This window comes from Mesoplodon densirostris, chromosome 16 (assembly GCF_025265405.1).
Source record: "Mesoplodon densirostris isolate mMesDen1 chromosome 16, mMesDen1 primary haplotype, whole genome shotgun sequence".
Lineage (NCBI taxonomy): Eukaryota > Metazoa > Chordata > Mammalia > Artiodactyla > Ziphiidae > Mesoplodon > Mesoplodon densirostris.
In genome coordinates this window covers 15,147,288-15,169,560 of record NC_082676.1, presented here as the reverse complement: position 1 = coordinate 15,169,560, position 22,273 = coordinate 15,147,288, and the positions used below count along the sequence as shown (strand labels likewise).

Below are 22,273 nucleotides of genomic sequence, written 5' to 3'. Positions count from 1 at the left end.
ACACAGCCAGGAGATGGCAGAGCTGGGACTGAAAACCAGAACTATGTGACTCCAAAACAGATGTTCGTTTATTCCTGAACCCTAGGGCTTCAATTTTCCCATAAAGGAAGTTAACTGTCTCCATCTCATAGACTGATTTATTAGATAAGCATATAAAATGCCTGGCACATAGTAAGCCGTTTAAATACAGCTTGTCAAATTGTTGCTGTAGTCCTGCCCAAATAATGCTTTGAAGAAGGCAAATATAGATCCTGCCTCACACTGGCTGGTTGGGAAGAAGGGAGGGAAGGAAGATGCTTATGGGCATAAGGGGTGATAATTGGGGCTGGAGCTTGCGCTGGGTTGAGCAGTTCTGGAGAAGTGAAAGGGCTCCTGGAGATCATCCCCACCCCCCTCCTGCTATTTTGCAGCTGAAGAGTCCAAAGCCCAGAGAGGGGAAGGCATTTACTCTAGTTCACACAGCAGATTAGAGTCCAAGACCCCATCTCCTGATTCCAGGTCAGAATCATGGTCTTGGCTCAGATAATTAAAAGCTATCACAGCCATCTCTTGAATACTTGCAACATACACTGTCCTAAGTATTTTATGTGTTTGATCTCATTTTATCCTCACATCACTTTAGGGACAAAGGGCCCTTTTAAATTTATTTTTATTGTTTATTTATTTTTTGGAGTTCATGTACATTTATTCAATTGACACCAGTGGGGAGTGGGGGGAGACAGGTTTTTCTTTTCTTCCACACAAACCGGAAGACGATTTCACACAGTTTCCCCAAGTGGGGAAATCTAAATCAACGCACACCCAGTGGACAGAGAGCGTAGATAGCAGCCGGCTGTCCAGATATTTGCACATAATTATAGGACCCCTGCCACAGGATGCGCCCTGGTCCACCACACCCCCACCTCTCCAGACCCTCCTCTCCCACCCCAACCTCATTGCCTTTAGCTACAGTAAATATCCCAGGGCCTGGGACATAGCACACAACTTAGGGGGCTGCTGGCCCTGGATGGCTGGACCCAGCCGGCCATGGGAAAGGGGTAAAGCTCAGGAGGGCTTTTTTTACAGCTGAGGAAACAAACTCACTGTGGTGAAGACATTTGCCCAAGGCACTGAAGGAATGAAGCCATGTCTGCTGGCTTCCAGATGCCACAAACTCCCCCTTTTACTATCCTGAACTATCCAGCCTGTTGAAGACAGGGGGTTGTCCCCGTGGAATTCCCCGACTCCTGCCAAGCAGAGCCCATGACTTCTGCTCTCAGGTGGAGCAGAGGCGGAAGCTGAATCAAGGAAGGCTTCCAGGAAGAAGAGGACAGAGCCTGGGAGTGTAGGGAGGGGCCCAGGAGGGGGTCTGACCAGGAAGGGAGATCATTAGGTTCAGAAAGAAGCCTCAGGGAATGTTCCATCCTTTTCTCTTAGGCTGACCACTTGGGGCCTTCAGCTGGAGGGCTCAGGGAGTGCTCCAGCTGTGCTTCCCTCCCTCGCTCTCACACGGTTCTCACAGGCTCTGCAGTTTGCAAAACCCAATCCTTCCCCCATGGGCCTGTGGTTTCCTGTGGGTCTGGGGTCCTGCCTGACTCGGCAATGGGGACTGTGGGCAGGAGGGAGAGGGGGAGGTGGTGTAAGCCCTTTCTTTGCCTTCTCATGCTGGGACTGCCCAAACCCCCTCCACCCTCCACACACACACCCCATTCCCTGAGTCAGCTCTCGCCCTGGCCTGTCGGGAGAGGGGCGGGGTCACTGATTCATTTGACAGCTTCTCTTTAAAGCCCCCACAAGGGCAGCTGCAGCCAGACACTGCTACCCTCACCATGAACCCCTGGCAGTCCTTGGTCCTGGCGCTCCTGGTGCTGGACTGCTGCTCTGCTGCCCCCAGACCACGCCAGCCCACATTTGTGGTCTTCCCGGGAGAACTACGACGCAGTCTCACCGACAGGCAGCTGGCAGAGGTAGGCACACACTCCAGCCTAGAGTTGGGAAGGGTTGGCTAGGAGTCCCAGGAAGGACATGGGCTCTCAGAGGAGATATTTAGGGGCATGTTGGGGGGTGATGGGCACCTCTGGAGAACAGAGGTGTCCAGGCTCGGGCACTGGGATGCTCTGGACAGTGATTGCCAGGAATGGGCTAATGAGGGTTTCTTAGATGGGCAATGGGAAGTGGTGAAGGGGCATTGGAGGGTTCTGGAGCGGGGATGGGCTGGGGATGAACAGGGGTAAGCCCTAGGAGGCCCTGAGGTAGGCATGGGCCAGGGGCATCCGGGGGTGGAAAGGAGCTGAGGATGGCTACAGGGAGGGGAGATTCTTGGGTGGGCACAGGCACTGGGGTGCAGGGTACCCAGTCCTGGATACAACGCCTTGTTGCTAGTCCCTGAGAGCCTGGAGGGATGGAGTCCTCACCCAGCAGGTCAGAGAAAGGAAGTCAGGGCTCTGGGATGTCTCTGCCCCTCCTTCCACAGGAATATCTGTACCGCTATGGCTACACTCACGTGGCAGAGATGAGCGAGGATGATCAGTCCCTGCGTCAGCCTCTGCTGCGTCTCCAGCGGCGCCTGGCCCTGCCGGAGACGGGAGAGCTGGACAGCACCACCCTGAATGCCATGCGTGCCCCGCGCTGTGGCGTCCCAGACCTGGGCAGATTCCAGACCTTTGAGGGCGACCTCAAGTGGCACCATCACAACATCACCTACTGGTGCGAGGCTGGGCCCCCGGGGGCGAGGGGGGCGTAGTGGGGAGAGGCCGCCCGGTGGTGAACACGTCCCGTCTTAGGCCCATCCCTGGGTTTCACTAAACCAGGGATTTAGTGATCCCAGGGCAAGCGGCTCCACCTCTGAGCCTTCGCTCCCCCATGGGAAACGACCTCGCAGTCTGAGTCCTCCTGTCAGGGCCGTTGTGAGTGTCCAGAGAGAAAAATGCGTCTGAAAGCGCTTTATAGCTGAAAGCGTGGAGCGCACACAGCGCTGTGTATCTGAAGTTGCTGAGACGCGGGGTGTCGCTGCTGCTCCGGATCCCGCCTCTCACTTCCGACCTCTAGCCTCCTGCCTTTCCCCTGCAGGATCCAAAACTACTCGGAAGACTTGCCGCGCGACGTGATCGACGACGCCTTTGCCCGCGCCTTCGCGCTCTGGAGCGCGGTGACGCCGCTCACCTTCACTCGCGTGTACGGCCGTGAAGCCGACATAGTCATCCAGTTTGGTGTTAGGGGTGAGAACGCGAGAAGGGGAAAGTCAGGAGAATCGGAGAGGGGATAGAGGAGGGAGGACCTCGGAGAGAGTAAGAGGGGGCCCTGGACCCGGATTTCTCTTGCCTGTCCCCGCAGCCCTGGCTGCCGCTCGCCCTTATGGCGCCCCCTGCTGACCGACACCTCATAGCGCGGGGACGCAAATCTTGGACAGCAGCTCCTAGGCTGGATTTCAGCCCGCACTCAGTCCAGCGCCCTTGGGCAGTGCACAACCTGCGCAACCGTACGCGGCTAACTCTCTTCTCCACCTGCTTCTTCAGAGCACGGAGATGGGTATCCCTTCGATGGAAAGAACGGGCTCCTGGCACACGCCTTTCCTCCTGGCCCAGGCATTCAGGGAGACGCCCACTTCGACGATGAAGAGTTGTGGTCTCTGGGCAAAGGCGTCGGTGAGATTCCCGAACCGCCCCGGTCCCCATTCCCTTCTCCTCTCACGCGCATCACCAGCCGCCCTGACCCCGTCCTCCCTTTCCTGCAGTGGTTCCGACCTACTTCGGAAACGCAAACGGCGCCACCTGCCACTTCCCTTTCACCTTCGAGGGCCGCTCGTACTCCGCCTGCACCACGGACGGCCGCTCCGACGACATGCTCTGGTGCAGCACCACGGCCGACTATGACACCGACCGCCAGTTCGGCTTCTGCCCCAGCGAGAGTGAGTACCCACCCTCCTCGAGGGTCCAGAACGCTGGGTTTTTATCCCAGCCTTGCCGCTAGTGCTGTGTGGCCTGCAAATCACTGTCCTGTTCTCTGGGTCCGTTCCCCCGTTGTGAAACGAGGCGAGGAGGGGTGGAGGACACAGGTGGCTTGTGGGTCAATAAACTCGTGGCGCCTTCGGGTAATCGCGTGGGCCTCCCAGGACTCTACACCCAGGACGGCAATGCGGACGGCAAGCCCTGCGTTTTCCCGTTCACCTTCGAGGGCCGCTCCTACTCCGCCTGTACCACCGACGGTCGCTCGGACAGCTACCGCTGGTGCGCCACCACCGCCAGCTATGACCAGGACAAGCTCTATGGCTTCTGCCCGACCCGAGGTACCTCTGCCCCACCTACCTGATTCAGCCTCGCCCCCTGATTCCGCGTTGGTCCCCGAGCGTGGCTCTTCCACCCATCAGTTTGTCCTACTCCTCGTCGGTCCTCAGGACAGCAGTGACTCTGGCCGCCATCACCACGGCTCCTCCCCCTGCCTTCCTATTGCTGCCGCCGCATTCGCGGAGGCCTCGCCTTTTAGCCCTGCTTGCAGCCTCTCCCTGGGCCTCTGATCCTCGGCCCCGCCCACCAGTCTAGCCTGGTCTCGGCTGTGTGCGGCACCACGCCCCCTACGCTTTTTTTTTTAATTTATTTTATTTTTGGCTACGTTGGGTCTTTCTTGCTGTGCGCGGGCTTTTCTCTATTTGCAGCGAGCGGGGGCTACTCTTCCTTGTGGTGCGCGGGCTTCTCATTGCGGTGGCCTCTCTTGTTGCGGAGCATGGGCTCTAGGTGCGGGGGGCTTCAGTAGTTGCAGTACGCGGCTCAGTAGTTGTGGCTCGCGGCTCTAGAGCGCAGGCTCCGTAGTTGTGGCGCACGGGCTTAGTTGCTCCGCGGTATGTGGGATCTTCCCAGACCAGGGCTCGAACCCGGTTCCCTGAATTGGCAGGCGGATTCTTAACCACTGTGCCACCAGGGAAGCCCCTTCCCCCGCCCCCCCCCCCCGACCAAGCCTTTAAAATAGGCCTCCAAGTGTCTCTCGCCTCATGATTGGCCCGCCCCTGGGTCTTTATTGGACCCACCCACTTGGCTCACCGGAGGCCCTGGGTCTCTCCAGCTGACGCGACGGTGACCGAGGGCAACTCGGCGGGGGAGCTGTGCGTCTTCCCCTTCATCTTCCTGGGCAAGGAGTACTCGGCCTGCACCAGAGAGGGCCGCCGTGATGGGCAGCTCTGGTGCGCCACCACCTCCAACTTCGACAGAGACAAGAAGTGGGGCTTCTGCCCGGATCAAGGTGGGCATGGTTCTGAGATTCCCAGGCTGGGACCTCAGCCAGGGCAGCGGTGTCCGGGAGGGATGGCCGGGGCTGGGAGCTCGGCTCAGGGCTCACGTCTCAGGCTCCCTCTTTCGTCCAGGATACAGCCTGTTCCTTGTGGCGGCGCACGAGTTTGGCCACGCGCTGGGCTTAGATCACTCGTCTGTGCCAGAGGCGCTCATGTACCCCATGTACAGCTTTACTGAGGAGCACCCCCTGCATAAGGATGACGTGCAGGGCATCCAGCATCTGTATGGTGAGGGTGTGGGGCAGGGATGGAGGGAGGAGAGGGAAAGGCTGGGCTCTGCCAGCTGCGAGTACCCCGAGAATGCGGAGGAGGGGAAAGTTAGGACCCTAACATCTATCTTCTGGAGACCCTGGCCAATGGGTACAATTGTTGCCAGGTCAGTGCTTGGAGATGGTGATAAAGAGCCCAGACTCTAGAGTGAGACAGACATAGGTTCAAAAGCCAGTCCAGCCACTTCCTGGCTAGATGACTTTGGATATGTTACTTCATCCCTCAACTTCCTCATCTGTAAAGTGGGGCTAACACCTGCCTCATGGGGTTGTTAGGAGGCTTAAGTGAGCTAGAATAATACTTGGCATATAGTAAGCACCATATAAGTGTTTGACATTTTTATTATTATCACCAGTATATTTCATCATTAAAAAATGGGGATATTAAAGAATCTATTTCATAGATTTTCTTTTTTTCCCTGAAGATCAAACAAGCTAACGTGAATTTTTTAAAATATAAATTTATTTATTTTTGACTGCGTTGGGTCTTCGTTGCCGAGCACGGGCTTCTCACTGCGGTGGCTTCTCTTGTGATAGAGCACCGGCTCTAGGTGCACGGGCTTCAGTAGTTGTAGCACGCGGGCTCAGTAGTTGTGTCACACGGGCTTAGTTGCTCCGCAGCATGTGGGATCTTCGCCGGCCAGGGCTCGAACCCGTGTCCCCTGCACTGGCAGGCGAATTCTTACCACTGCGCCACCAGGGAAGTCCCTAATGTGAGTTTATAAAGCTCCTAGCATTAAGTTTGGCACTCAGGTTGAGAGCTCAAAAAACACTTCTCTCCCAGCACCCTGGGGATGGGGGTGAGTATGTGAAAGGAAGCGGCCTGCCCAGGGCTGGGGAAAGGCAGGCTCCACCATCTAGAGTGGGGGGAGTGAGCGCCAGGGGCCTCGCTGGTAGGCTTTGGGGGAGCAGACAGTCCATGGGCACAGCGCTCCGTAGGAACAGGGGCTGTCTTATACGGTGTCTCTTTTTAGGTCCTCGCCCCGCACCTGAACCACGGCCTCCAACCACTGCCACAGCTGAACCGCAGCCCACCGCCCCTCCCACGGTCTGCGCCACGGGGCCTCCCACTGCCCCCCCCTCAGAACGCCCCACTGCTGGCTCCACAGGCCCCCCTTCAGCTGGCCCCACAGGTCCTCCCACTGCTGGCCCTTCTGCGATCCCTACAAGGTCCCTGGATCCAGCGGACGATGTCTGCAACGTGAACATCTTCGACGCCATCGCGGAGATCGGGAATCGCCTGCATCTCTTCAAGGATGGGTGAGGGGCAGGGGCTGTGAGGTTTCGGGAAGGGGATTGGAGGCGGGACCTGCCTTTGTCTCCCCGCCCACTGACCTTGAGTTCAAGGTTCGGTGCCAGCCGTTCCCTTTTCTCATCCAGGAGGTACTGGCGACTCTCTAAGAGCAGGGGACGCCCGTTGCAGGGTCCCTTTCTTATCAAGAACACGTGGCCTGCGCTGCCCCGCAAGCTGGACTCCGCTTTTGAGGATCCGCTCACGAAGAAGATTTTCTTCTTCTCTGGTTAGTTTCCTCCTTTCTTTCTTCCCTATCCGCCCCCCCCCACAAAAAAAAAAAACCACACACACATACCAACCTAGAAGGACCAAGAGACCGAGGACAATACATAAAACGTCTTGTGTGCATTAGAAAAAGACGCCCCCTTCTGGCGGATGCAATTTAGCAAATCTAGCAGGGGCTGAATTTCAGCCCTCCTCACCGCACCCTGGCACAATTGTACCGAGAGACTCTGCTTCTTGGGCACACAGACTGCGGGCACGCCGGGCGCGGAAAGGCCTCGCTGCGTTCTCCCTCTTGATATTTAAGGAGAATATGTGCCCCGCCCCCAGACCGATGTGACCCTTCTCTCCTGCAGGGCGCCAAGTGTGGGTGTACACAGGCTCGTCGGTGCTAGGCCCAAGGCGTCTGGACAAGCTGGGCCTGGGCCCGGAAGTGACCCAAGTCACCGGGGCCCTCCCGCGCGCCGGGGGTAAGGTGCTGCTCTTCAGCCGGCAGAGCTTCTGGAGGTGAGAGTCCCGGGACCGCCGGCAGGGGGAGCCCAGGCGCCATCCGACTGCCCGCCGGCTCAGCAACTGTCTCCTCGCTGCCGTCCTGCAGGTTCGACGTGAAGACACAGAAGGTGGATCCCCGGAGCGCCACCCCAGTGGACCAGATGTTCCCCGGGGTGCCCTTGAGTACGCACGACATCTTTCAGTACCAAGGTGAGGGATGAGGACGAGGGTCGGGGGAGGGTCCCTTCCTGAGACACCTCCCACGGTAGGGTCCCCTGCCTTAGTGATTGGTCAAATTCTGAGAGAGAAAGAAAAAGCCCGTAGAGATTGAGGCAAATGCCCCAGCACAGGTGAATTCCCTATAGAGGCAGGGATCTTACCAGATCATTCAGGGACACAGGAGCACAACCAGAACTAGGACCCAGATTTCCTGTCTCCCCAGCTGAAAGCCCTTTCCCCTACAAGTAGGGATACTGCCACTGGGGATACAGTGATATATAAGACAGTTCCTAGCTGTGTGTCTTTGGGCAAGTCACTGCTACTCACAGAGCCTCAGTTTCCCCATCTGTAAAATGGGAGTGGTAGCTGGAGTTACACTGGCTTTCTCTTTCTCACTGCTCACCTCCAATCAGCTGACAAGTTCTGTTGACTCAGCCGCCAAAATATTCACAAGCTCCTCTGCAAACACCCTAGTCCAAGCCATACTGGTTGTCCAATACCTTTAATATATTCTGTGAGAGTAGGGAGGGGCTAGGAGTGGAGGGTAATGGTTTTGTGGGTGACTCTAGACCCATTCCAAGGTGAAAGAAACTAACATGACCTGAGCTGACCCCCTCCCCCCTCCTCATCCCCTCCCACTCCTCCTGTCATTCCCTTTGCTCCACTCACACCAGCCTCTGGCTGTTCTCTGAACACATCAAGGTCATTCCCAGCTTACGGCTTTTGTGCCAGTTGTCCCCTCTGTCTGGAAGGTTTTCTCCCCAGATTGTCACTGGGCTGCCTCCCTCTCATCCTTTAGGTCTCAGCACTAAGGCCACCTCTTTGGAGAGGCCTTCTCTGACCCTCATTATCTGTTCACTTGCTCGCTCGCTTTTAATATTTCCTCCATCGCTTTCTCCATTGTCAAAACCAATCTCATTTATTTATGCATTTGCTTGTTAATCGTCCGTCTTACCCCACTAGGGTGTAAGCACCAAAAGAACTGAGGTCATGCCTGCATTTTTCCTCTGCTGTATCCCCAGTGCCTCTAACAGTGCTTGGCACGATAAATATTGTTGGATGAATGAATGGGATTTGTTGAATGAATTGTTCTGAGTATCGACTGTGTGCCAGGCTCTGTGTCAGTGCTTTGGACAAGGAGGTCTGTGCCCTCCAGCATCTCTGTGGGGGGCAGGGGGGGACACAGGTGTCCTATGAAAACCTTGGAAAGATCACGAAAGCAGGAGGGATGTCTGTAAAGATCTCACTCCTGTTTCTGTATGTGTATGTGGGAAGGTTGGAATCACCCCTCTTGGTCCTGCCTTTCCCTTGCAGAGAAAGCTTACTTCTGCCAAGATCGCTTCTACTGGCGCGTGAGTTCCCGGAATGAGGTGAATCAGGTGGACTATGTGGGCTACGTGACCTTTGACCTCCTGCAGTGCCCCGAGGACTAGGGCTCCCCAGCCTGCTTCAGCACTGCAGTGGGAGTCCCCACAGGGACCATCGCGATAGGGAATGAGCCAGTCTGCCGGATCCAAACTGGTGGGTCTGTTCTGAAGGACAAGGAGAAGGGGAGGTGGGCTGGGCCCTCTCTTCCCACCTTTTCTCGTTGGAATTTTTTTTGTTGTTGTTGTTGTTGTTTTTTGCGGTACATGGGCCTCTCACTGCTGTGGCCTCTCCCGTTGCGGAGCACAGGCTCCGGACGTGCAGGCTCAGTGGCCATGGCTCACGGGCCCAGCCGCTCCGCGGCATGTGGGATCTTCCCAGACCGGGGCAGGAACCTGTGTCCCCTGCATCAGCAGGCGGACTCTCAACCACTGCGCCACCAGGGAAGCCCTGGAATGTTTTTAATAAACTTGGATTCTTTAATCTTTAGGAGCAGATTAATGTATGTATTGTATGCATGCACGCATGTATGTGTGTAACCAACAGAGGGCTTACTATGCGCCAGGCAATGTTCTAAGCACTTCATAAATATTAACATTCAATCCTTCCTATTAGGAAGGCATAATGTAATTACTCCTATTTTATAGCTGAGGAAATGGCCAACCTATTATTCATTCATCAAACATTTATTGAGCCCTTACATGGAGCCAGGCCCTGTGCCGGGCACTGGGGATAGAGAAATGAGTTAGACTATGTTTCTATCCTCAACGACCTCTCAGTGGTCCTCAAATTTTCGGGTCCGTGAGAGAGCCCTCACAACTTGCTTAAAATGCAGGCTCTGGGCTCCAACCCCAGAGAGTCCAGCTTAGTTACAAGGGTGATGATTCTGTGGCTGGTAGGGGTGGGGTCACACTTGGAGAGTGTGCAGCGTGTGACCCTTTTTCTAGAATAATGGCACACGCGCGCACATGTGTGTGTTTGTGTGTGTGATTCTTCGTGTTGTGGTTGAAGTCAGGAAACATTTCCCAGCCAAGATGACATGTGAACTTGAACTGAATCTGGAAGGGTGAGCAAGAGTTTCTTCTTGTGCAAGGAAGACTATCTTCTTCGAGGATAATTTACCAAGAACCATTAAACCTAACAATGTTCCTACTCTCTAACCTTCACCCATGTGTGCACAAAACAACACCTAGAAGGATGTGAATTGCAGCATTGTTCATAGAATGAGAAACTGGCAACAACCTAAGTGCGCAGAAGCAAGGCAGTGGATAAATAAAATATGGATTATATACATGATGATAGGAACTAGCCCTAGCACAGCACTATGTGCCGGGCACTGTTGCACATGCTTGATGTGCGTTAACACAGCCAATCCTTAAAACAACCCTATGAAACAGGTACTACTCTTACCTTAGAGGTACTATTACTATTGCTAACACTCCCTCCCCCTGCTTTATAAATGAAGTAACTGTAGCGCAGAATTACACAGCTGACCTGCAGTCTCCTAGCTGGTGAGTGGTGACCTTGGGATTGGAATGTGAGCTCTTGGGGTAAATGCTGGGAGGAGAGAAAAAGCAAGGGGGCATTTGGGGGAACTAGAAATGGCTCAGAACTCTAGTATGTGGTTTGAGCAGAGAGGATTCTGGAATGGTTGAGATAGGAATGGTGGTGTGGGCTAGATGAGAGAAGGTCGAAGTGGCAGGCTGAGGAGGATGGATTTGACCCTCCAGGATGGCAGAGGGACTTGACTGAAGGGTCAGGGCAGGTGAGTGGGCGTGATGGGCTTGGTCAGCTTTGATCATCTTCCACACCCAGGGCCCCGGTGGGAGTGTAAGGAGAGGTTCAGGGAACTTCCTCCTAAGCTTCCTGTGGGTGGGGCCCCTCTCTCTTAACTCACCCCTTTCTCACTCAGGAATGACCCACTCCCACTGGCATACAAATGTTCCTTAATATGGCTTGTTTAAAATCCCTCTAGACCCCTGTCTCTCAGTTCTGTTCCATTTCTCTATTGCCCACCCCCATCCACAGGAAAACTTCCCCAAAGTACGGTTTCTACTCACTGTCTCCCATTCTCTTCTCAGTCATTTGCAACCTGGCACCCACTCCACTCCTCCACTGAAATGACTCTCTTCAAAGCCACCTGTGATCTTCCCGTAGCCCGATACAGTGGGTACTTCTCTGGGCTCATTCCATACCATCTCTCGGCTTTTTTGACCCAGTGGATAATGCCCCTCTTCCTGAAATGTTTCTTCACTTGGTCTCTGGGTCACCCCTTCCTCCTGGTTCTCCTCCCCTCTCGCTAGCTGGATCTCTCTCTTTCCAACCTTTAAATGATGGTGTGAAGACAGGAATAAAGACACAGACCTACTGGAGAACAGACTTGAGGATATGGGGAGGGGGAAGGGTAAGCTGGGACAAAGCGCGAGAGAGGCATGGACATATATACACTACCAAACGTAAGGTAGATAGCTAGTGGGAAGCAGCCGCATAGCACAGGGAGATCAGCTCGGTGCTTTGTGGACGCCTGGAGGGGTGGGATAGGGAGGGTGGGAGGGAGGGAGACGCAAGAGGGAAGAGATATGGGGATGTATGTATATGTATAACTGATTCACTTTGTTATAAAGCAGAAACTAACACACCATTGTCAAGCAATTACACTCCAATAAAGATGTAAAAATAAATAAATAAATAAATAAATAAATAAATGATGGTGTGCCCTTGTGCTCTATCCTTGGACGTCTTCGCTGTGTACACGCATTCCCTGTGATCTCGTCTAGCCCCGCAGCTTTACACAGCATCTCTCTGCTAAAGACTCCGAAATTTATATCCCCTCCTTATCCTCTCCCCTGAGCTCCAGAATCAGATGTTCGACTGCCACCTCCGCATGATCCTTAGGTGCCGAAGAGATATCTCAGTATACCAGGTCCATCTGAGCTCTCGGGGTCCACCTGAGCTCTCAGGCTCCACCTTCCAAGCGTACTCCTCCATCGGTTGTCACCACCTTAATAAAAGACGTCATCTGCCCTCAATCGAGCTTAAAACCTGATCAGTCTTAAAATCTAAAAAATCTGTTAAACCCCTTATTCTGGCACAGGGTATCTCAACCTCGGCACTACTGACAATTTGGATCAAACTGTTCTCTGTTGTGGGGGACTGTCCGTACATTGTAGGATGTTTGATGTCTTCCTCCAGGAGGTAGTGGGATCCATGGACAGAGGCTAGACCCATTCAGGGTCAGTCTCCCTCCCTCTATCACGGGCCCTAACATGGGGACAGGGTGCAGGGAGGCGATGGCGAATCTGTGGCTCATGGCTGGCAGTCTTGGTGTAGGAGTAGATGGCACGGGTGGCCTCTACCAACTAGATGCAGTGCCACCCTCCTCCAGTTGTGACAAAAACGTCTCTGAATATTGCCAAACGTTCCCTGGTGGGCAAAACTGCCCCGAGTTGAGAACCATTGCTCTAATGTAACAAACATTCAGACAGCTTGACCCGTCATAAGTGTACATTTCAACAAACTGAACACGACTGTCTAACCAGCAACCAGATCAAGAAACAAAACATTCTTAGCACCCTAAAAGCCCCCTCATGTGCCTTTTTAATCACTACCCCTTCACCCCGAGAGTTACCACCATTACTTCTAACAGCTTAAAGATAGATTTTGACTATTTTTTACTTTATTTAAAGAGTATTTTACAGTATCTACTCTTTTGTGTCTGGCTTTTTTTAAAAAATATATTTTTTTTAAATTTATTTTTGGCTGTGTTGGGTCTGTTGCTGCGCGCGGGCTTTCTCTAGCTGCGGTGGGCGGGGCTAGCTTGTTGTGGTGCGCGGGCTTCTCATTGCTGTGGCTTCTCTTGTTGTGGAGCACGGGCTCTAGGCCCGCGGGCTGCAGTAGTGGCACATGGGCTCAGTAGTTGTGGTTCGTGGACTCTAGAGCACAGGTTCAGTAATTGTGGCACACGGGTTTAGCTGCTCCGCGTCATTTGGGATCTTCCCGCTCACAGGGCTCACACCCGTGTCCCCTGCATTGGCAGGTGGATTCTTAACCACTGCGCCACCAGGGAAGTCCCTGTGTCTGGCTTTTATTCCGTGTTATATTTCTGAGATATATCCATATTGTTTGTGAATTATAGACTGTTCATTCCCACTACTGTTTTCACTGTATTCACATACCATTACTTATTTGCCCATTTTACTGTTTATGGTTACTTGGGTAGTTTCTGATTAGAGCCTATTACAAATAATGCTGCTATGAACATTCTTGTAAATGTCTTCTGGTGAACGTGGGCAGCCATTTCTTTGGAGCATATATCTTGGAGTGGAATTGCTGAGTAGACAGGTATGTATAAGTTCAGCTTTAGCTGACGGAACAATTTTCCCAAGTGGTGTTGCCCATCTATACTCCCGCCAGCAGTGTATGAGAGTCTAGGAGTCCTCCTTGACTCCTCTTTCCTTTACATGCAATGTCCAATCCAGCAGCAGGTCCTGTAGGCTCTACTTCCAAAATGTATCTGGAATTGGACAACTGCCACCACCCTAGCCCGGCTATCATCACCACTTACCTGGGGGTTGCAGGAGCCTCCTAATTGACTCCCAGCTTCCACTCCTGCCCTTAGTTGAGTCTTCACCCAGCAGCCATCGTTCCCCTGCTCAAAAACTTCCCATGACTTCCCTTGTAGATCAGAAAAGAATCCAGACTCCTCCCTGAAGCCTTCAAGAGACCACACGATCTGCCCTCCTCTCCTCCCTCATCTCCATCACTCTACTCCCCGTTCACTCTGCTCCAGACACACTGGCCTTCTTGCTGCTCCCTGAACAGTCCAGGCTTCTTTTCACCCCAGGGCCTTTGCACTTGCTATTTTCTCTGCTAGACAGCTCTTCCCCCAGATCTTTGCTTAGCTGGCTCCTTCTCATCAGTGAGGGCTCAGGTCAAATATCACATCTTCGGAGAGGTCTTCTTAGACCTTCCCCCTAGTCATTACCCCTTGGCCCCACTTTTTCTTCTTAACATATACCACAGTCTCAAATTATCTTGTCTATGCGTTTGCTCACTTGTAATCTTTCTCCTCCTCTCACTCATTAGAATTTGAGCCACACGAGGGCAGGAAGCCAGTCGATCTCATCCAATGCTGTATCAGTGCCTAGCACCAAAGCCTCAAACACAGGCGCGCTATCAAGATGTGCTGAATGAGTGAATTAAACCAAGGGGTTTAGGAGACCCCAGCCGAGGAGGGCCCGGGCTCCTGGTGCAGGGGTGGCTCTCAGCAGCAGGTTGGATCCTCAAGCGCTTCCAGTGGAATTGACAGCCCAGGGCCTCAAGGCGCAGTGGCCAGATACAGCGGCTCAGCACAGAGGGCACTAGGACCCTGCGCGGCGCCGCGTTCGCCGGGGGGCGGCCGGCGGGGATGGGGGAATACGCTCTTTCTGCCTCCTGGAGCCCGGCTGCGGCCACTTGTGCGATCCGGGCCCGTACCGCGGCCGCCCGGCTCCTTTCCGCACCATGAGCCGCAGGTTCACTGTCACTTCACTGCCCCCCGCGGGGCCTGCCGGGACCTCTGACTCGGAGTCCCACCGGCATTCAGCAGCCGATCTCCGTCGCCTCTCAGGGGAAGACGCCAAAGGTAGAGGCCGCAGGGGGCGGGGCCTGCCGGAGTGGGGCGGGGCTAGAGAAGGGGAGGGGACACGGTGGGCGGGTCTTCTGTTGGGAGTGGTGGGACCAGGACTGGGAGGCAGAGGGTCCCAGCCGAAGGCCAGAGAAGGGAGAGGAGGTGGAACCTAGGGAACTGGGGGAAGGCTGGAGGGGAAATGATGAAGGGAGGGACCACATTTGAGGTGGGAGGGGACACAGGGAGGAGGGTGGGGCTAGAGGCGAAGGGGCAGATCTTATAAAGAAGCTAGGGTCCAGGGTGCTGGGCAGGAGGGCAATAAAGGGGCGGGGTCATCTCGGGTAGGGGGCGGGACCAGAGGGGGAGAAGGTGGAACCAGGGAAAGGGAGGGCCGTGTGCGTCCACAGCCAATGGGTGGAGGCAGGACTATCTCGTTTGGGGGGCAGAAAAGGGCGGGACCAGAGACGAAGGGGTTGGGCTACTAGTATAGGGGTGGAGTTGAGGGAGGGAAGAGACTTGAGTCCTGGTCGCTAGGTCTCCAATCCTCAGGCACCCAGGAGGCGTCGCGGACAGCGCCTGGGGATCCCGGGAAGAAGACAGGAGAATGAGAAATTTGGACCCCGGGCAGCTAGATCCTGGCAGGATTCCGTGGGCACTCTAGTCCCGTCCCTGGGGGATTCACTTAGCTCCTTCTACTCCAGCTCCACAAGCGGTGGGTGGAGCCAGCTCAGGCTGTATTGGGGGCGTCTTCCTGGAGGGCCCACTGCAGTGGTCTTGTAATGGAAGCTACATGCAGGGTACAGATGAGAGAAGAGGGAAGGGATCCTTCTAGGCTTCGGTGAAGATTAGCATCCTGGATGCACACACAGTCTTCTCCGCAGGGGCCACTTGTCAGGGGTTCCCTGCCTGACTCTGGGCCCCCTCAGGCCTGAAAGGAACGTGGAGAATTCGCTTGAAGTGGCCCCAGCGCGGGGAGGAGGAAGAGCCTCCCTGGGCCGCCAGGGGTCGCTGCTGAGCCGCAGGTGAGCTCACCCTGACCCCAGCAAAACTAAGCACCAAAAAACCCTTTAGGGGTTTATTTGGTGAACCTCTGCATTGGATAGATGACCAAACTGAGGCCTATATTTCAGCAGGGCTCCAGTCCCGTGAACCAACCGCCTCCTGGACGTTATCATTCAGATTTTGGGGGGCTCTTTCCTTCCTTCATCTTTCCCATAATCTGCCCCTTTTCTCATCTTCAGGAATGCCTTACCATTCTTACAGATTTAAAAATCAGAGCTCTAGAAGCCATTCTCAACGCCCCCTTTTCTCTTCCCACCAGATCTGATTGGTCCTCATGTCTTGGCCACTTCACCTTCAAAACTTATCCTGAATCTGGCCACATCTCTCCTCCTGTCAGCATCACCCCGGTCCAAACCTCTATCATCTCTCACGTGGCCATGACCACAGCCTCCTCACTGGTCTGCCTTTCTCCAATCCTGTTCACACCACACAACGCCCCCCCCCGCCCCCCCATCGCTTGTAGGATAAATGGCAAACCCTTTAGTCTGTCATTCTAACCCTTCCCTCATCTGCTCCTGGTATACCTGTCCGTGTTCTTCTCCCACCTCCATTAGCCAGGGAAACTCCTCCTCACTCTGTAAGTTATAGCTCATTTAACCTTTTCTGAAAATCTTTTTCACGTTCCCTCACTTCCAGGCAGAGGCAGACATTCCTCTTCTGCCCGACCACTGCCCTATTATAGCCCATGTCCCAATGGATGGAAATTATTTACTTGCGTGTCTCCTACATCTCAAGGGCAGGGACCACATCCTTTTAACTTTGTGTTCCGAGTACCAAGCCCACAGCCTGGCACTTAGTAGGTGCTTACTGCTCATCAGATGAGAGGGGGAGTGGCTGTAGACTCCTGCTTCCCCTACCTTGCCTTCTCTCCTGTCATTCCCCACCCCCTGGCCTGAGAATAAGATGGCTCGCTCTCTTATCCCAAGGTGACTGTTCCGTCTTTCCATTCCCATTTCCAAGCTCTTGCAAAATGAAGTAAAATACAGCTCCCAGTGTTGGGTGTGCAGGTGTGTGTGCAAATTGGATGTGAATCTGGACTGCTGTGGGCTTGTGGCAGAGGCGGTGTGTGTGTCTTTGCATGTCTTGAGGGAGAAGCATCCCACGCTAGCTCTGTTGACCTGTGGGGCAGTCAGTGAGTCAGTGCTTACGTGTGTCATTGTATGCCAGTGTGTTGATTGGCATGTTGATGTGTGTATTTCTGTGTCTATCTGTGGGATGGGTACCTGTGTGCATGAGTTTACTGAAGTTCCATCTTGAGAGTAATTTGGGGATTTTTAATCTCTTAGGCCCTGAGACAGCCTCCAGCACCTCTCCTTGGTAGGTCGCTATGTGGGGAAGTGGACAAGGGCTCCCTAGGGGAACATAAAATCTGCTGGTATCTTTCCCACAGCTGTTTTTGTGCCAGTGCTCTGGCCCCAGGGGGATGCTCTCCCCACCTGTTGTCATCACCCAGGCCCCTTAGGGAGAGATGGCAGCATGTGGAAGGTGGGGGAACGGTTGGGGGAGGGTTTGTAGGTCATTTACATACAAGTGTTATCTTTCATTCTGGACCCAGGGAGTGGAGCTTGCCCCTGGAGGTGCTTCCTGCTGCCAGGAGATCAGCTATAGGTGGGAATGCGACTTACAGGGCAGGAAAGGAGCAAGTCAGAAGGTGATCCTTGAATCTACCACTAACACTGGGCGGCAGCCCACATGCCTCAGTTGCCTCATTTGTACCATGGGAAGATCGATGGTGACTTGGCTGGACAGAATTGAACCTGGGACCAACTGTTACAATTCTGAGCAACTCCCCATCCCTTTGCACCACTCCCTGCTGTGCCTCAGTTTCTCATAGAGGAAGACAGGGCACTGGGAAGAGCGCTGGGCCTGGTTGAGACTAACAGGAGTTGGGATGTGTCCCCATGGAGTAAGGGGCAGCCAACTTATGCTCGGGGGATGGAGCAAGACCACAGTGTAGCCTATCCACTCTCTAGCACGGCCTCTGTGGTGTGGCCTTGGGCACATTGCTTCCCCTCTCTGGGCCTCAGTTTCCCCATCTGTAGTATAAAGAAGTTGAACAGAAAGCTACCTGCAGGTTCTTCTAGCCATAAAAATGCTCAGATTCTTTGATGATCTAGAAGAGTGATGTTCTCTACCTCCCCCATACCCAAACCTCATGTTTCAGTCTCTTTATCTGTAAATTGGGAAGAATGACACTGAATTATTGGTAAAAATACCTGATCTGGAGATCTCCAGCCTATCCAAGGAGTTCTCCAGTCACCCACTCCTCAAGCCAGGACTCAGAACCTCACGGCCCAGTACCTCAGCCCAAGGTGAGGCCTGGAAATCTCCATGGCAACAAACTGGTTATGAACGGGGCTGTAGTTGCCATGGTGATGGGCTGCTCTCTCTCTCTCTCTCTCTCTCTCTCTCTCTCTCTCTCTCTCATCCCCCTCATCTCCCCTCCCCTCTTCTCAATGAACCAGAGCGATCTGTGGGCACCAGCTCTCCAGGTGGGGTGGGGATGGGGGAGTACAGTGAGAAAGGGGTCCTGATTGAGAAAGAGGGAAGATGGGCTGAATCTGTAGAGGAATGAGGGGCTGTTGGGGTGCCATTTCCATGGTGACAGGGCTGCAGCCTGTTAATTAAGCCCCCTGGTTACCACGGAGACGATGGTGGTTGACGTGTCTGCCGCGAGCCCTGTGTGTATGGGGTGTGCTCTGTGCCGGTCAATTCACTGTAAGGGTCTGGGGTCTGGAGGACGGGGCCTGCAGGTGGGGGAGAGAAGAGTGAAGAAAGGAGTTCAGGGCCTTGGCTCCATGAGGCCAGAGCTGGGGGTGGGTGGGTTAGGCCGTAGGGCTAATGATATAGAGACAAAGATGGATAGGGATTAAGCCATAAGGAGGAATACCGTGCCTGCCTTTCATGGAAAGAGGACCCAGTCAGGTGGCTCCAGTTTCTTCCAGTCAGCTCCTGGTCCTGATTCAGTGGCTGGGGCCCTGGGCTGCAGGTCAGGAAGCCAGACTCTAGTCCCCAATCTGCCACAAGTTCACCTCATGGAGAAAATTTGTACCTTTCCATTTCTAGACTCCAATTTCCCCATAAATGAGGACTGATTAAAAAAATAACTTACGAAGTTCCTTCCAGTTCCCAAATCCTGATATTTAGGAGGCAGCTTCCCTGATCTTTTTTCTCTCTGAGAAGCATAAGGCGGGAGGGGAGAGGAATTTTAGAGACTCAGAGTTTAGAAATAAGACCCTGCCCAGCTCTGCATCTCATGATGCTTTAATGAGAAGATTCCCCTGGCCCTAGATCTTCCAAGGGCTCTGGGTGGGGGAGCGGTGCTGAGCTGGCAGCCATGTTCCTGGGGCTCAGAGCTGAGGGTCATCTTACTGGCCAAGGCCAGGCTGGCAGTGCAGGAGGTGCCTGCAATGTGTTTTCTGAAAGCCTCACTGCAGAGGGTTGGCCTGAAGCCAGAATAGAGATCAGTCTTCTTGAGAGGTGTGGGGGGGGTTGTGAATCAAAGGACTGGGGTCTCCCCTTGCGGCTGTCTCTTCACTTGGTCTTGTCTCCTCATGAAGAGCTCCCTGGCTTTAGTCTGAGATAAACTGAGAGAGCCCTGAGAGTTTTGAGGGTGGGAAGAAGGCCCATGGATTATGCAGCCTAACCCTTTCATTTTATAGATGGAGATACTCAGGCCCTAAGAGGACCTCAGTTTTGCCCAAGGAAACACAGAGTTTGAGGGCAGAGGACAGACAGCACCAGTATCTCCTGAATCCCAGATGCCTTGTGAGATAGGAGGTCTGGTGAGGGTGGACAGATGGGATACCCAGGGGAAGAGGATCACCCCTGCCTTCACCTATACTCCCTTGGGATCTAGCTTTTCTCCATGGGTGGGCTCAGTCCCTGAGCAGCCAGGGCTCTGGACCACAAATGACGAGAAATACCCTCAGGGGAACATCGCAGACCCGGGATTGCTGAAAAATCTCAGTATTTATTTCACAGCACTTCTCAAACAAACATACTACATATTTTACTATATTACCTGTCTCTACAGAGTAGTAGAAAACCATAATGGTGGTGATGGTGGTGGTGGTGGTGGTGTGTGGAGTGCTTAGAAATTCTTGCACACTGGTCTACCCACCTGCAACCCTTTAAACCTCTGTCACCAATCCAAACTCACTGCACTTTTTTTTGTGTGTGGTTTTTTCTCTGGGAAAGCCAAGAGGACCAATTCTCACACCTGGTCTGAATACCTAGCTCTCCACCCTAAAGAGCCCTTCTGGCGTCCATAAAACACAGTGGCAGGGATAGCTTACTGGTGGATCCCTCAGAGGGCCCCTTCAGTGAGCTGCTGAAGACTCTGTGGTTGACCCAATCTGAAGCCACTGACAAATATGCGACAACGGAATCCGAGCAGTGGGCCCTGTCCATGGTCCTGAAAACTCCCATCCTAGAACTGGGCCTCTGGTCGTGTGGACAGTTTTGTTTTGTTTTGTTTTGTTTTTTAAGGATCCTTGAAGGTCTCTGGGCCCACCTCCAACTGCAAGCTGAGAGGCCACTCCAGCTGCACGTCTGAAGTCTGAGCACAAGAAAACGGAGAGAGCTCATCTCCCACCCAGTCCCTGTTCCTTTTTTAGTAGCCAAGGATCAGAGGCCACTGAGCAGTTTGGATATGACTGCATTCTTGTCCCTTCTATTGGAGGCAGGACCCATTTAAAAAGAGGTTATGTTGAGGAAAAGAGTCCGAAACTGGAATAAAGGAAACTGGATTCTAGACCAAGTTCTGCCATTCACTGGCATAGTGTCCACAGGCAGTCATCTTTCCCCCACCCTTTGGGCCTTAGCTTTTTCAGCTGTAAAATGAAAGCTGTGCATTAGCTAAGATGATTGACACGATCCTTTCCAGCCCTGGAACTCTCCTGGAATTTAGAGGGCTAGTGTTGGAGGCTTGGGTGAGTCTGAAAATCATTTCCCCTTGATCTGCTCCCCTCTTTGGATGTTTAGGTTTTTCCAGGGACTCAAAGGGTCCAAACCTCTGATGCCGCTTCCTGAGATCTCTCCACCCCTGGCTCAAGCCTGGATTCTAGGGGTGCTGAGGGGTCCCAGGACAATCAAGCTTCTAGGGGACTGGTGTGAGGGGAGGGGGAGGAACACAGAAAGCATGTCAGTTCTGGAATCCTCAGAAAGCAATCCTGGATTAGGGGATTAGACATTCTCGCCCCGGGAGAAAATCTGGTCCCAAACGGACAGGCGGCCTCATTCTCCCCTCCCCCACTCTGTTCCTGGCCAGCCTCCGACCCGCCCGCCCTCCCTAAAGGCTGCACCATCCCCAGTGGGGAGTCAGCACTCCCTGAAACCTCACTGCTGCCTTCTCTCTTCCTCACCTCTCCTTCCCAGGGTCATTCCACAGTCAGAGGGTCCTTGTCTTTGCGCTCCAGTGATTTGCCTCGTAGGTGAGATGCTAAGACTTCCATCAGTCTAAGCACAGTAAAGTGTTCACTGCAACTCCTCAGATTCATGCCTCCCATTTCAAGACAGGATGAGCCAGACAGTTCAGTCAGTGACCCTGAACCCCACGGGGGCAGCACAGTGCTTCGGGTAAAGGCTCTGGCCTCCACACATCCCTAGCTCCAACCTCTTGAACGGTGATTATGGGAGAGGGTCTGGTTCTCCACCGTTCTTCGGGGCTGTCCTTCCCAGCTTTGCAGACAGGCTCTCCAGGGACCCATATTCCATGGCGCCCTACCCCTGCCGCCTCAGCCCCCCTCGTCTTCCCTCTAGGGGGCGGATGACCCTCGGCCAGGCAGCCGCTGCGGGGCCGCCTCCCCGCGGCCGCGACCTAGTTCCCTGCCGTTATTTTTAGGGCGCGGGATGGCACCTGCCCACGTGCCGGCCCCGCCTGCGCCGGAGAGTGGGGGGCGGGCGGAGCTACGTCTGCTCAAGGGAGGCAAGGTCCCCATCCCCCGCAGCACCCTCTCCATCCCACCCGCGCAAGCCCCCAGTTTTCGTGCGAGGGGGCCTCCAAGAGCGCACTGCCCGCCCCTCGTCCCCTCTTCTTTCTCCCTCCCGCGCTCCCCCCGCAAAACCCCGCCGGTGGCTCATGCCTCCTGCATACGGGATGAGGCGAGCAGCGCCGCCGCTGAGAGGGGGCGCGCGCGGGTGTGAGCGTGTGTCCGTGTGCGAGTGTGTGTGCGCCGGGCGGGCGGGCACTGCAGCTTCTTCCTCCGTGGAGCGGAGAGCGAGAGAGAGCTAGAGCGAGCGAGAGAGCGGCGGAGGCAGGCAGAGGGGCGCGGGTGAGGCGCCGCAGCCATCCCCGGGCCCGGCGCCGCGCCGCCACCATGCTAAACAACCTGACGGACTGCGAGGACGGCGATGGGGGAGCCAACCCTGGTAAGCAGCGGTCCGGGGGCGGCGAGGAGAGGAAGCGGCTCTGGGGTTAGAGGCAGAGCGGGGGCCGCCTCCTTCAGAGGAGAGGCGGGGATTGACCGGGGCGGTGGGCG

General features: G+C 54.4%; 2 protein-coding genes across 3 annotated transcripts in view; both read left to right on the top strand.

Moving 5' to 3' along the window:
• Positions 1-1,794: 1,794 nt before the first annotated feature.
• Positions 1,795-9,604, top strand: MMP9 (matrix metallopeptidase 9). The gene is made up of 13 exons (XM_060120225.1): positions 1,795-1,946; positions 2,453-2,685; positions 3,049-3,197; positions 3,495-3,623; positions 3,713-3,886; positions 4,091-4,264; positions 5,035-5,211; positions 5,333-5,488; positions 6,504-6,789; positions 6,910-7,049; positions 7,402-7,552; positions 7,644-7,747; positions 9,071-9,604. The coding sequence occupies exons 1-13, from the start codon at positions 1,809-1,811 to the stop codon at positions 9,187-9,189; spliced, it is 2,130 nt and encodes a 709-aa protein (XP_059976208.1). The 5' UTR covers positions 1,795-1,808; the 3' UTR covers positions 9,190-9,604.
• A 5,019-nt stretch (positions 9,605-14,623) lies between these two features.
• SLC12A5 (solute carrier family 12 member 5) overlaps positions 14,624-22,273 on the top strand; it is a 35,270-nt gene continuing 27,620 nt past the window's right edge. Inside the window, exon 1 of one of the 2 annotated variants that reach the window (XM_060079477.1) lies at positions 14,624-14,744. In XM_060079477.1, coding sequence (XP_059935460.1) covers positions 14,624-14,744 — 121 coding nt within the window. Of the gene's footprint in view, positions 14,745-22,096; positions 22,164-22,273 lie in introns of those variants that run through there. The other variant, XM_060079478.1, reaches the window with a different exon arrangement.

Bases quoted from the DNA above. Each gene is read 5' to 3' on its own strand.
- MMP9 (XM_060120225.1), top strand. From the start codon at position 1,809: ATGAACCCCTGGCAGTCCTTGGTCCTGGCGCTCCTGGTGCTGGACTGC. The intron at 3,887-4,090 runs GTGAGTACCCAC...TGGGCCTCCCAG, and splicing joins CGGCTTCTGCCCCAGCGAGA to GACTCTACACCCAGGACGGC. The intron at 5,212-5,332 runs GTGGGCATGGTT...TCTTTCGTCCAG, and splicing joins GGGCTTCTGCCCGGATCAAG to GATACAGCCTGTTCCTTGTG.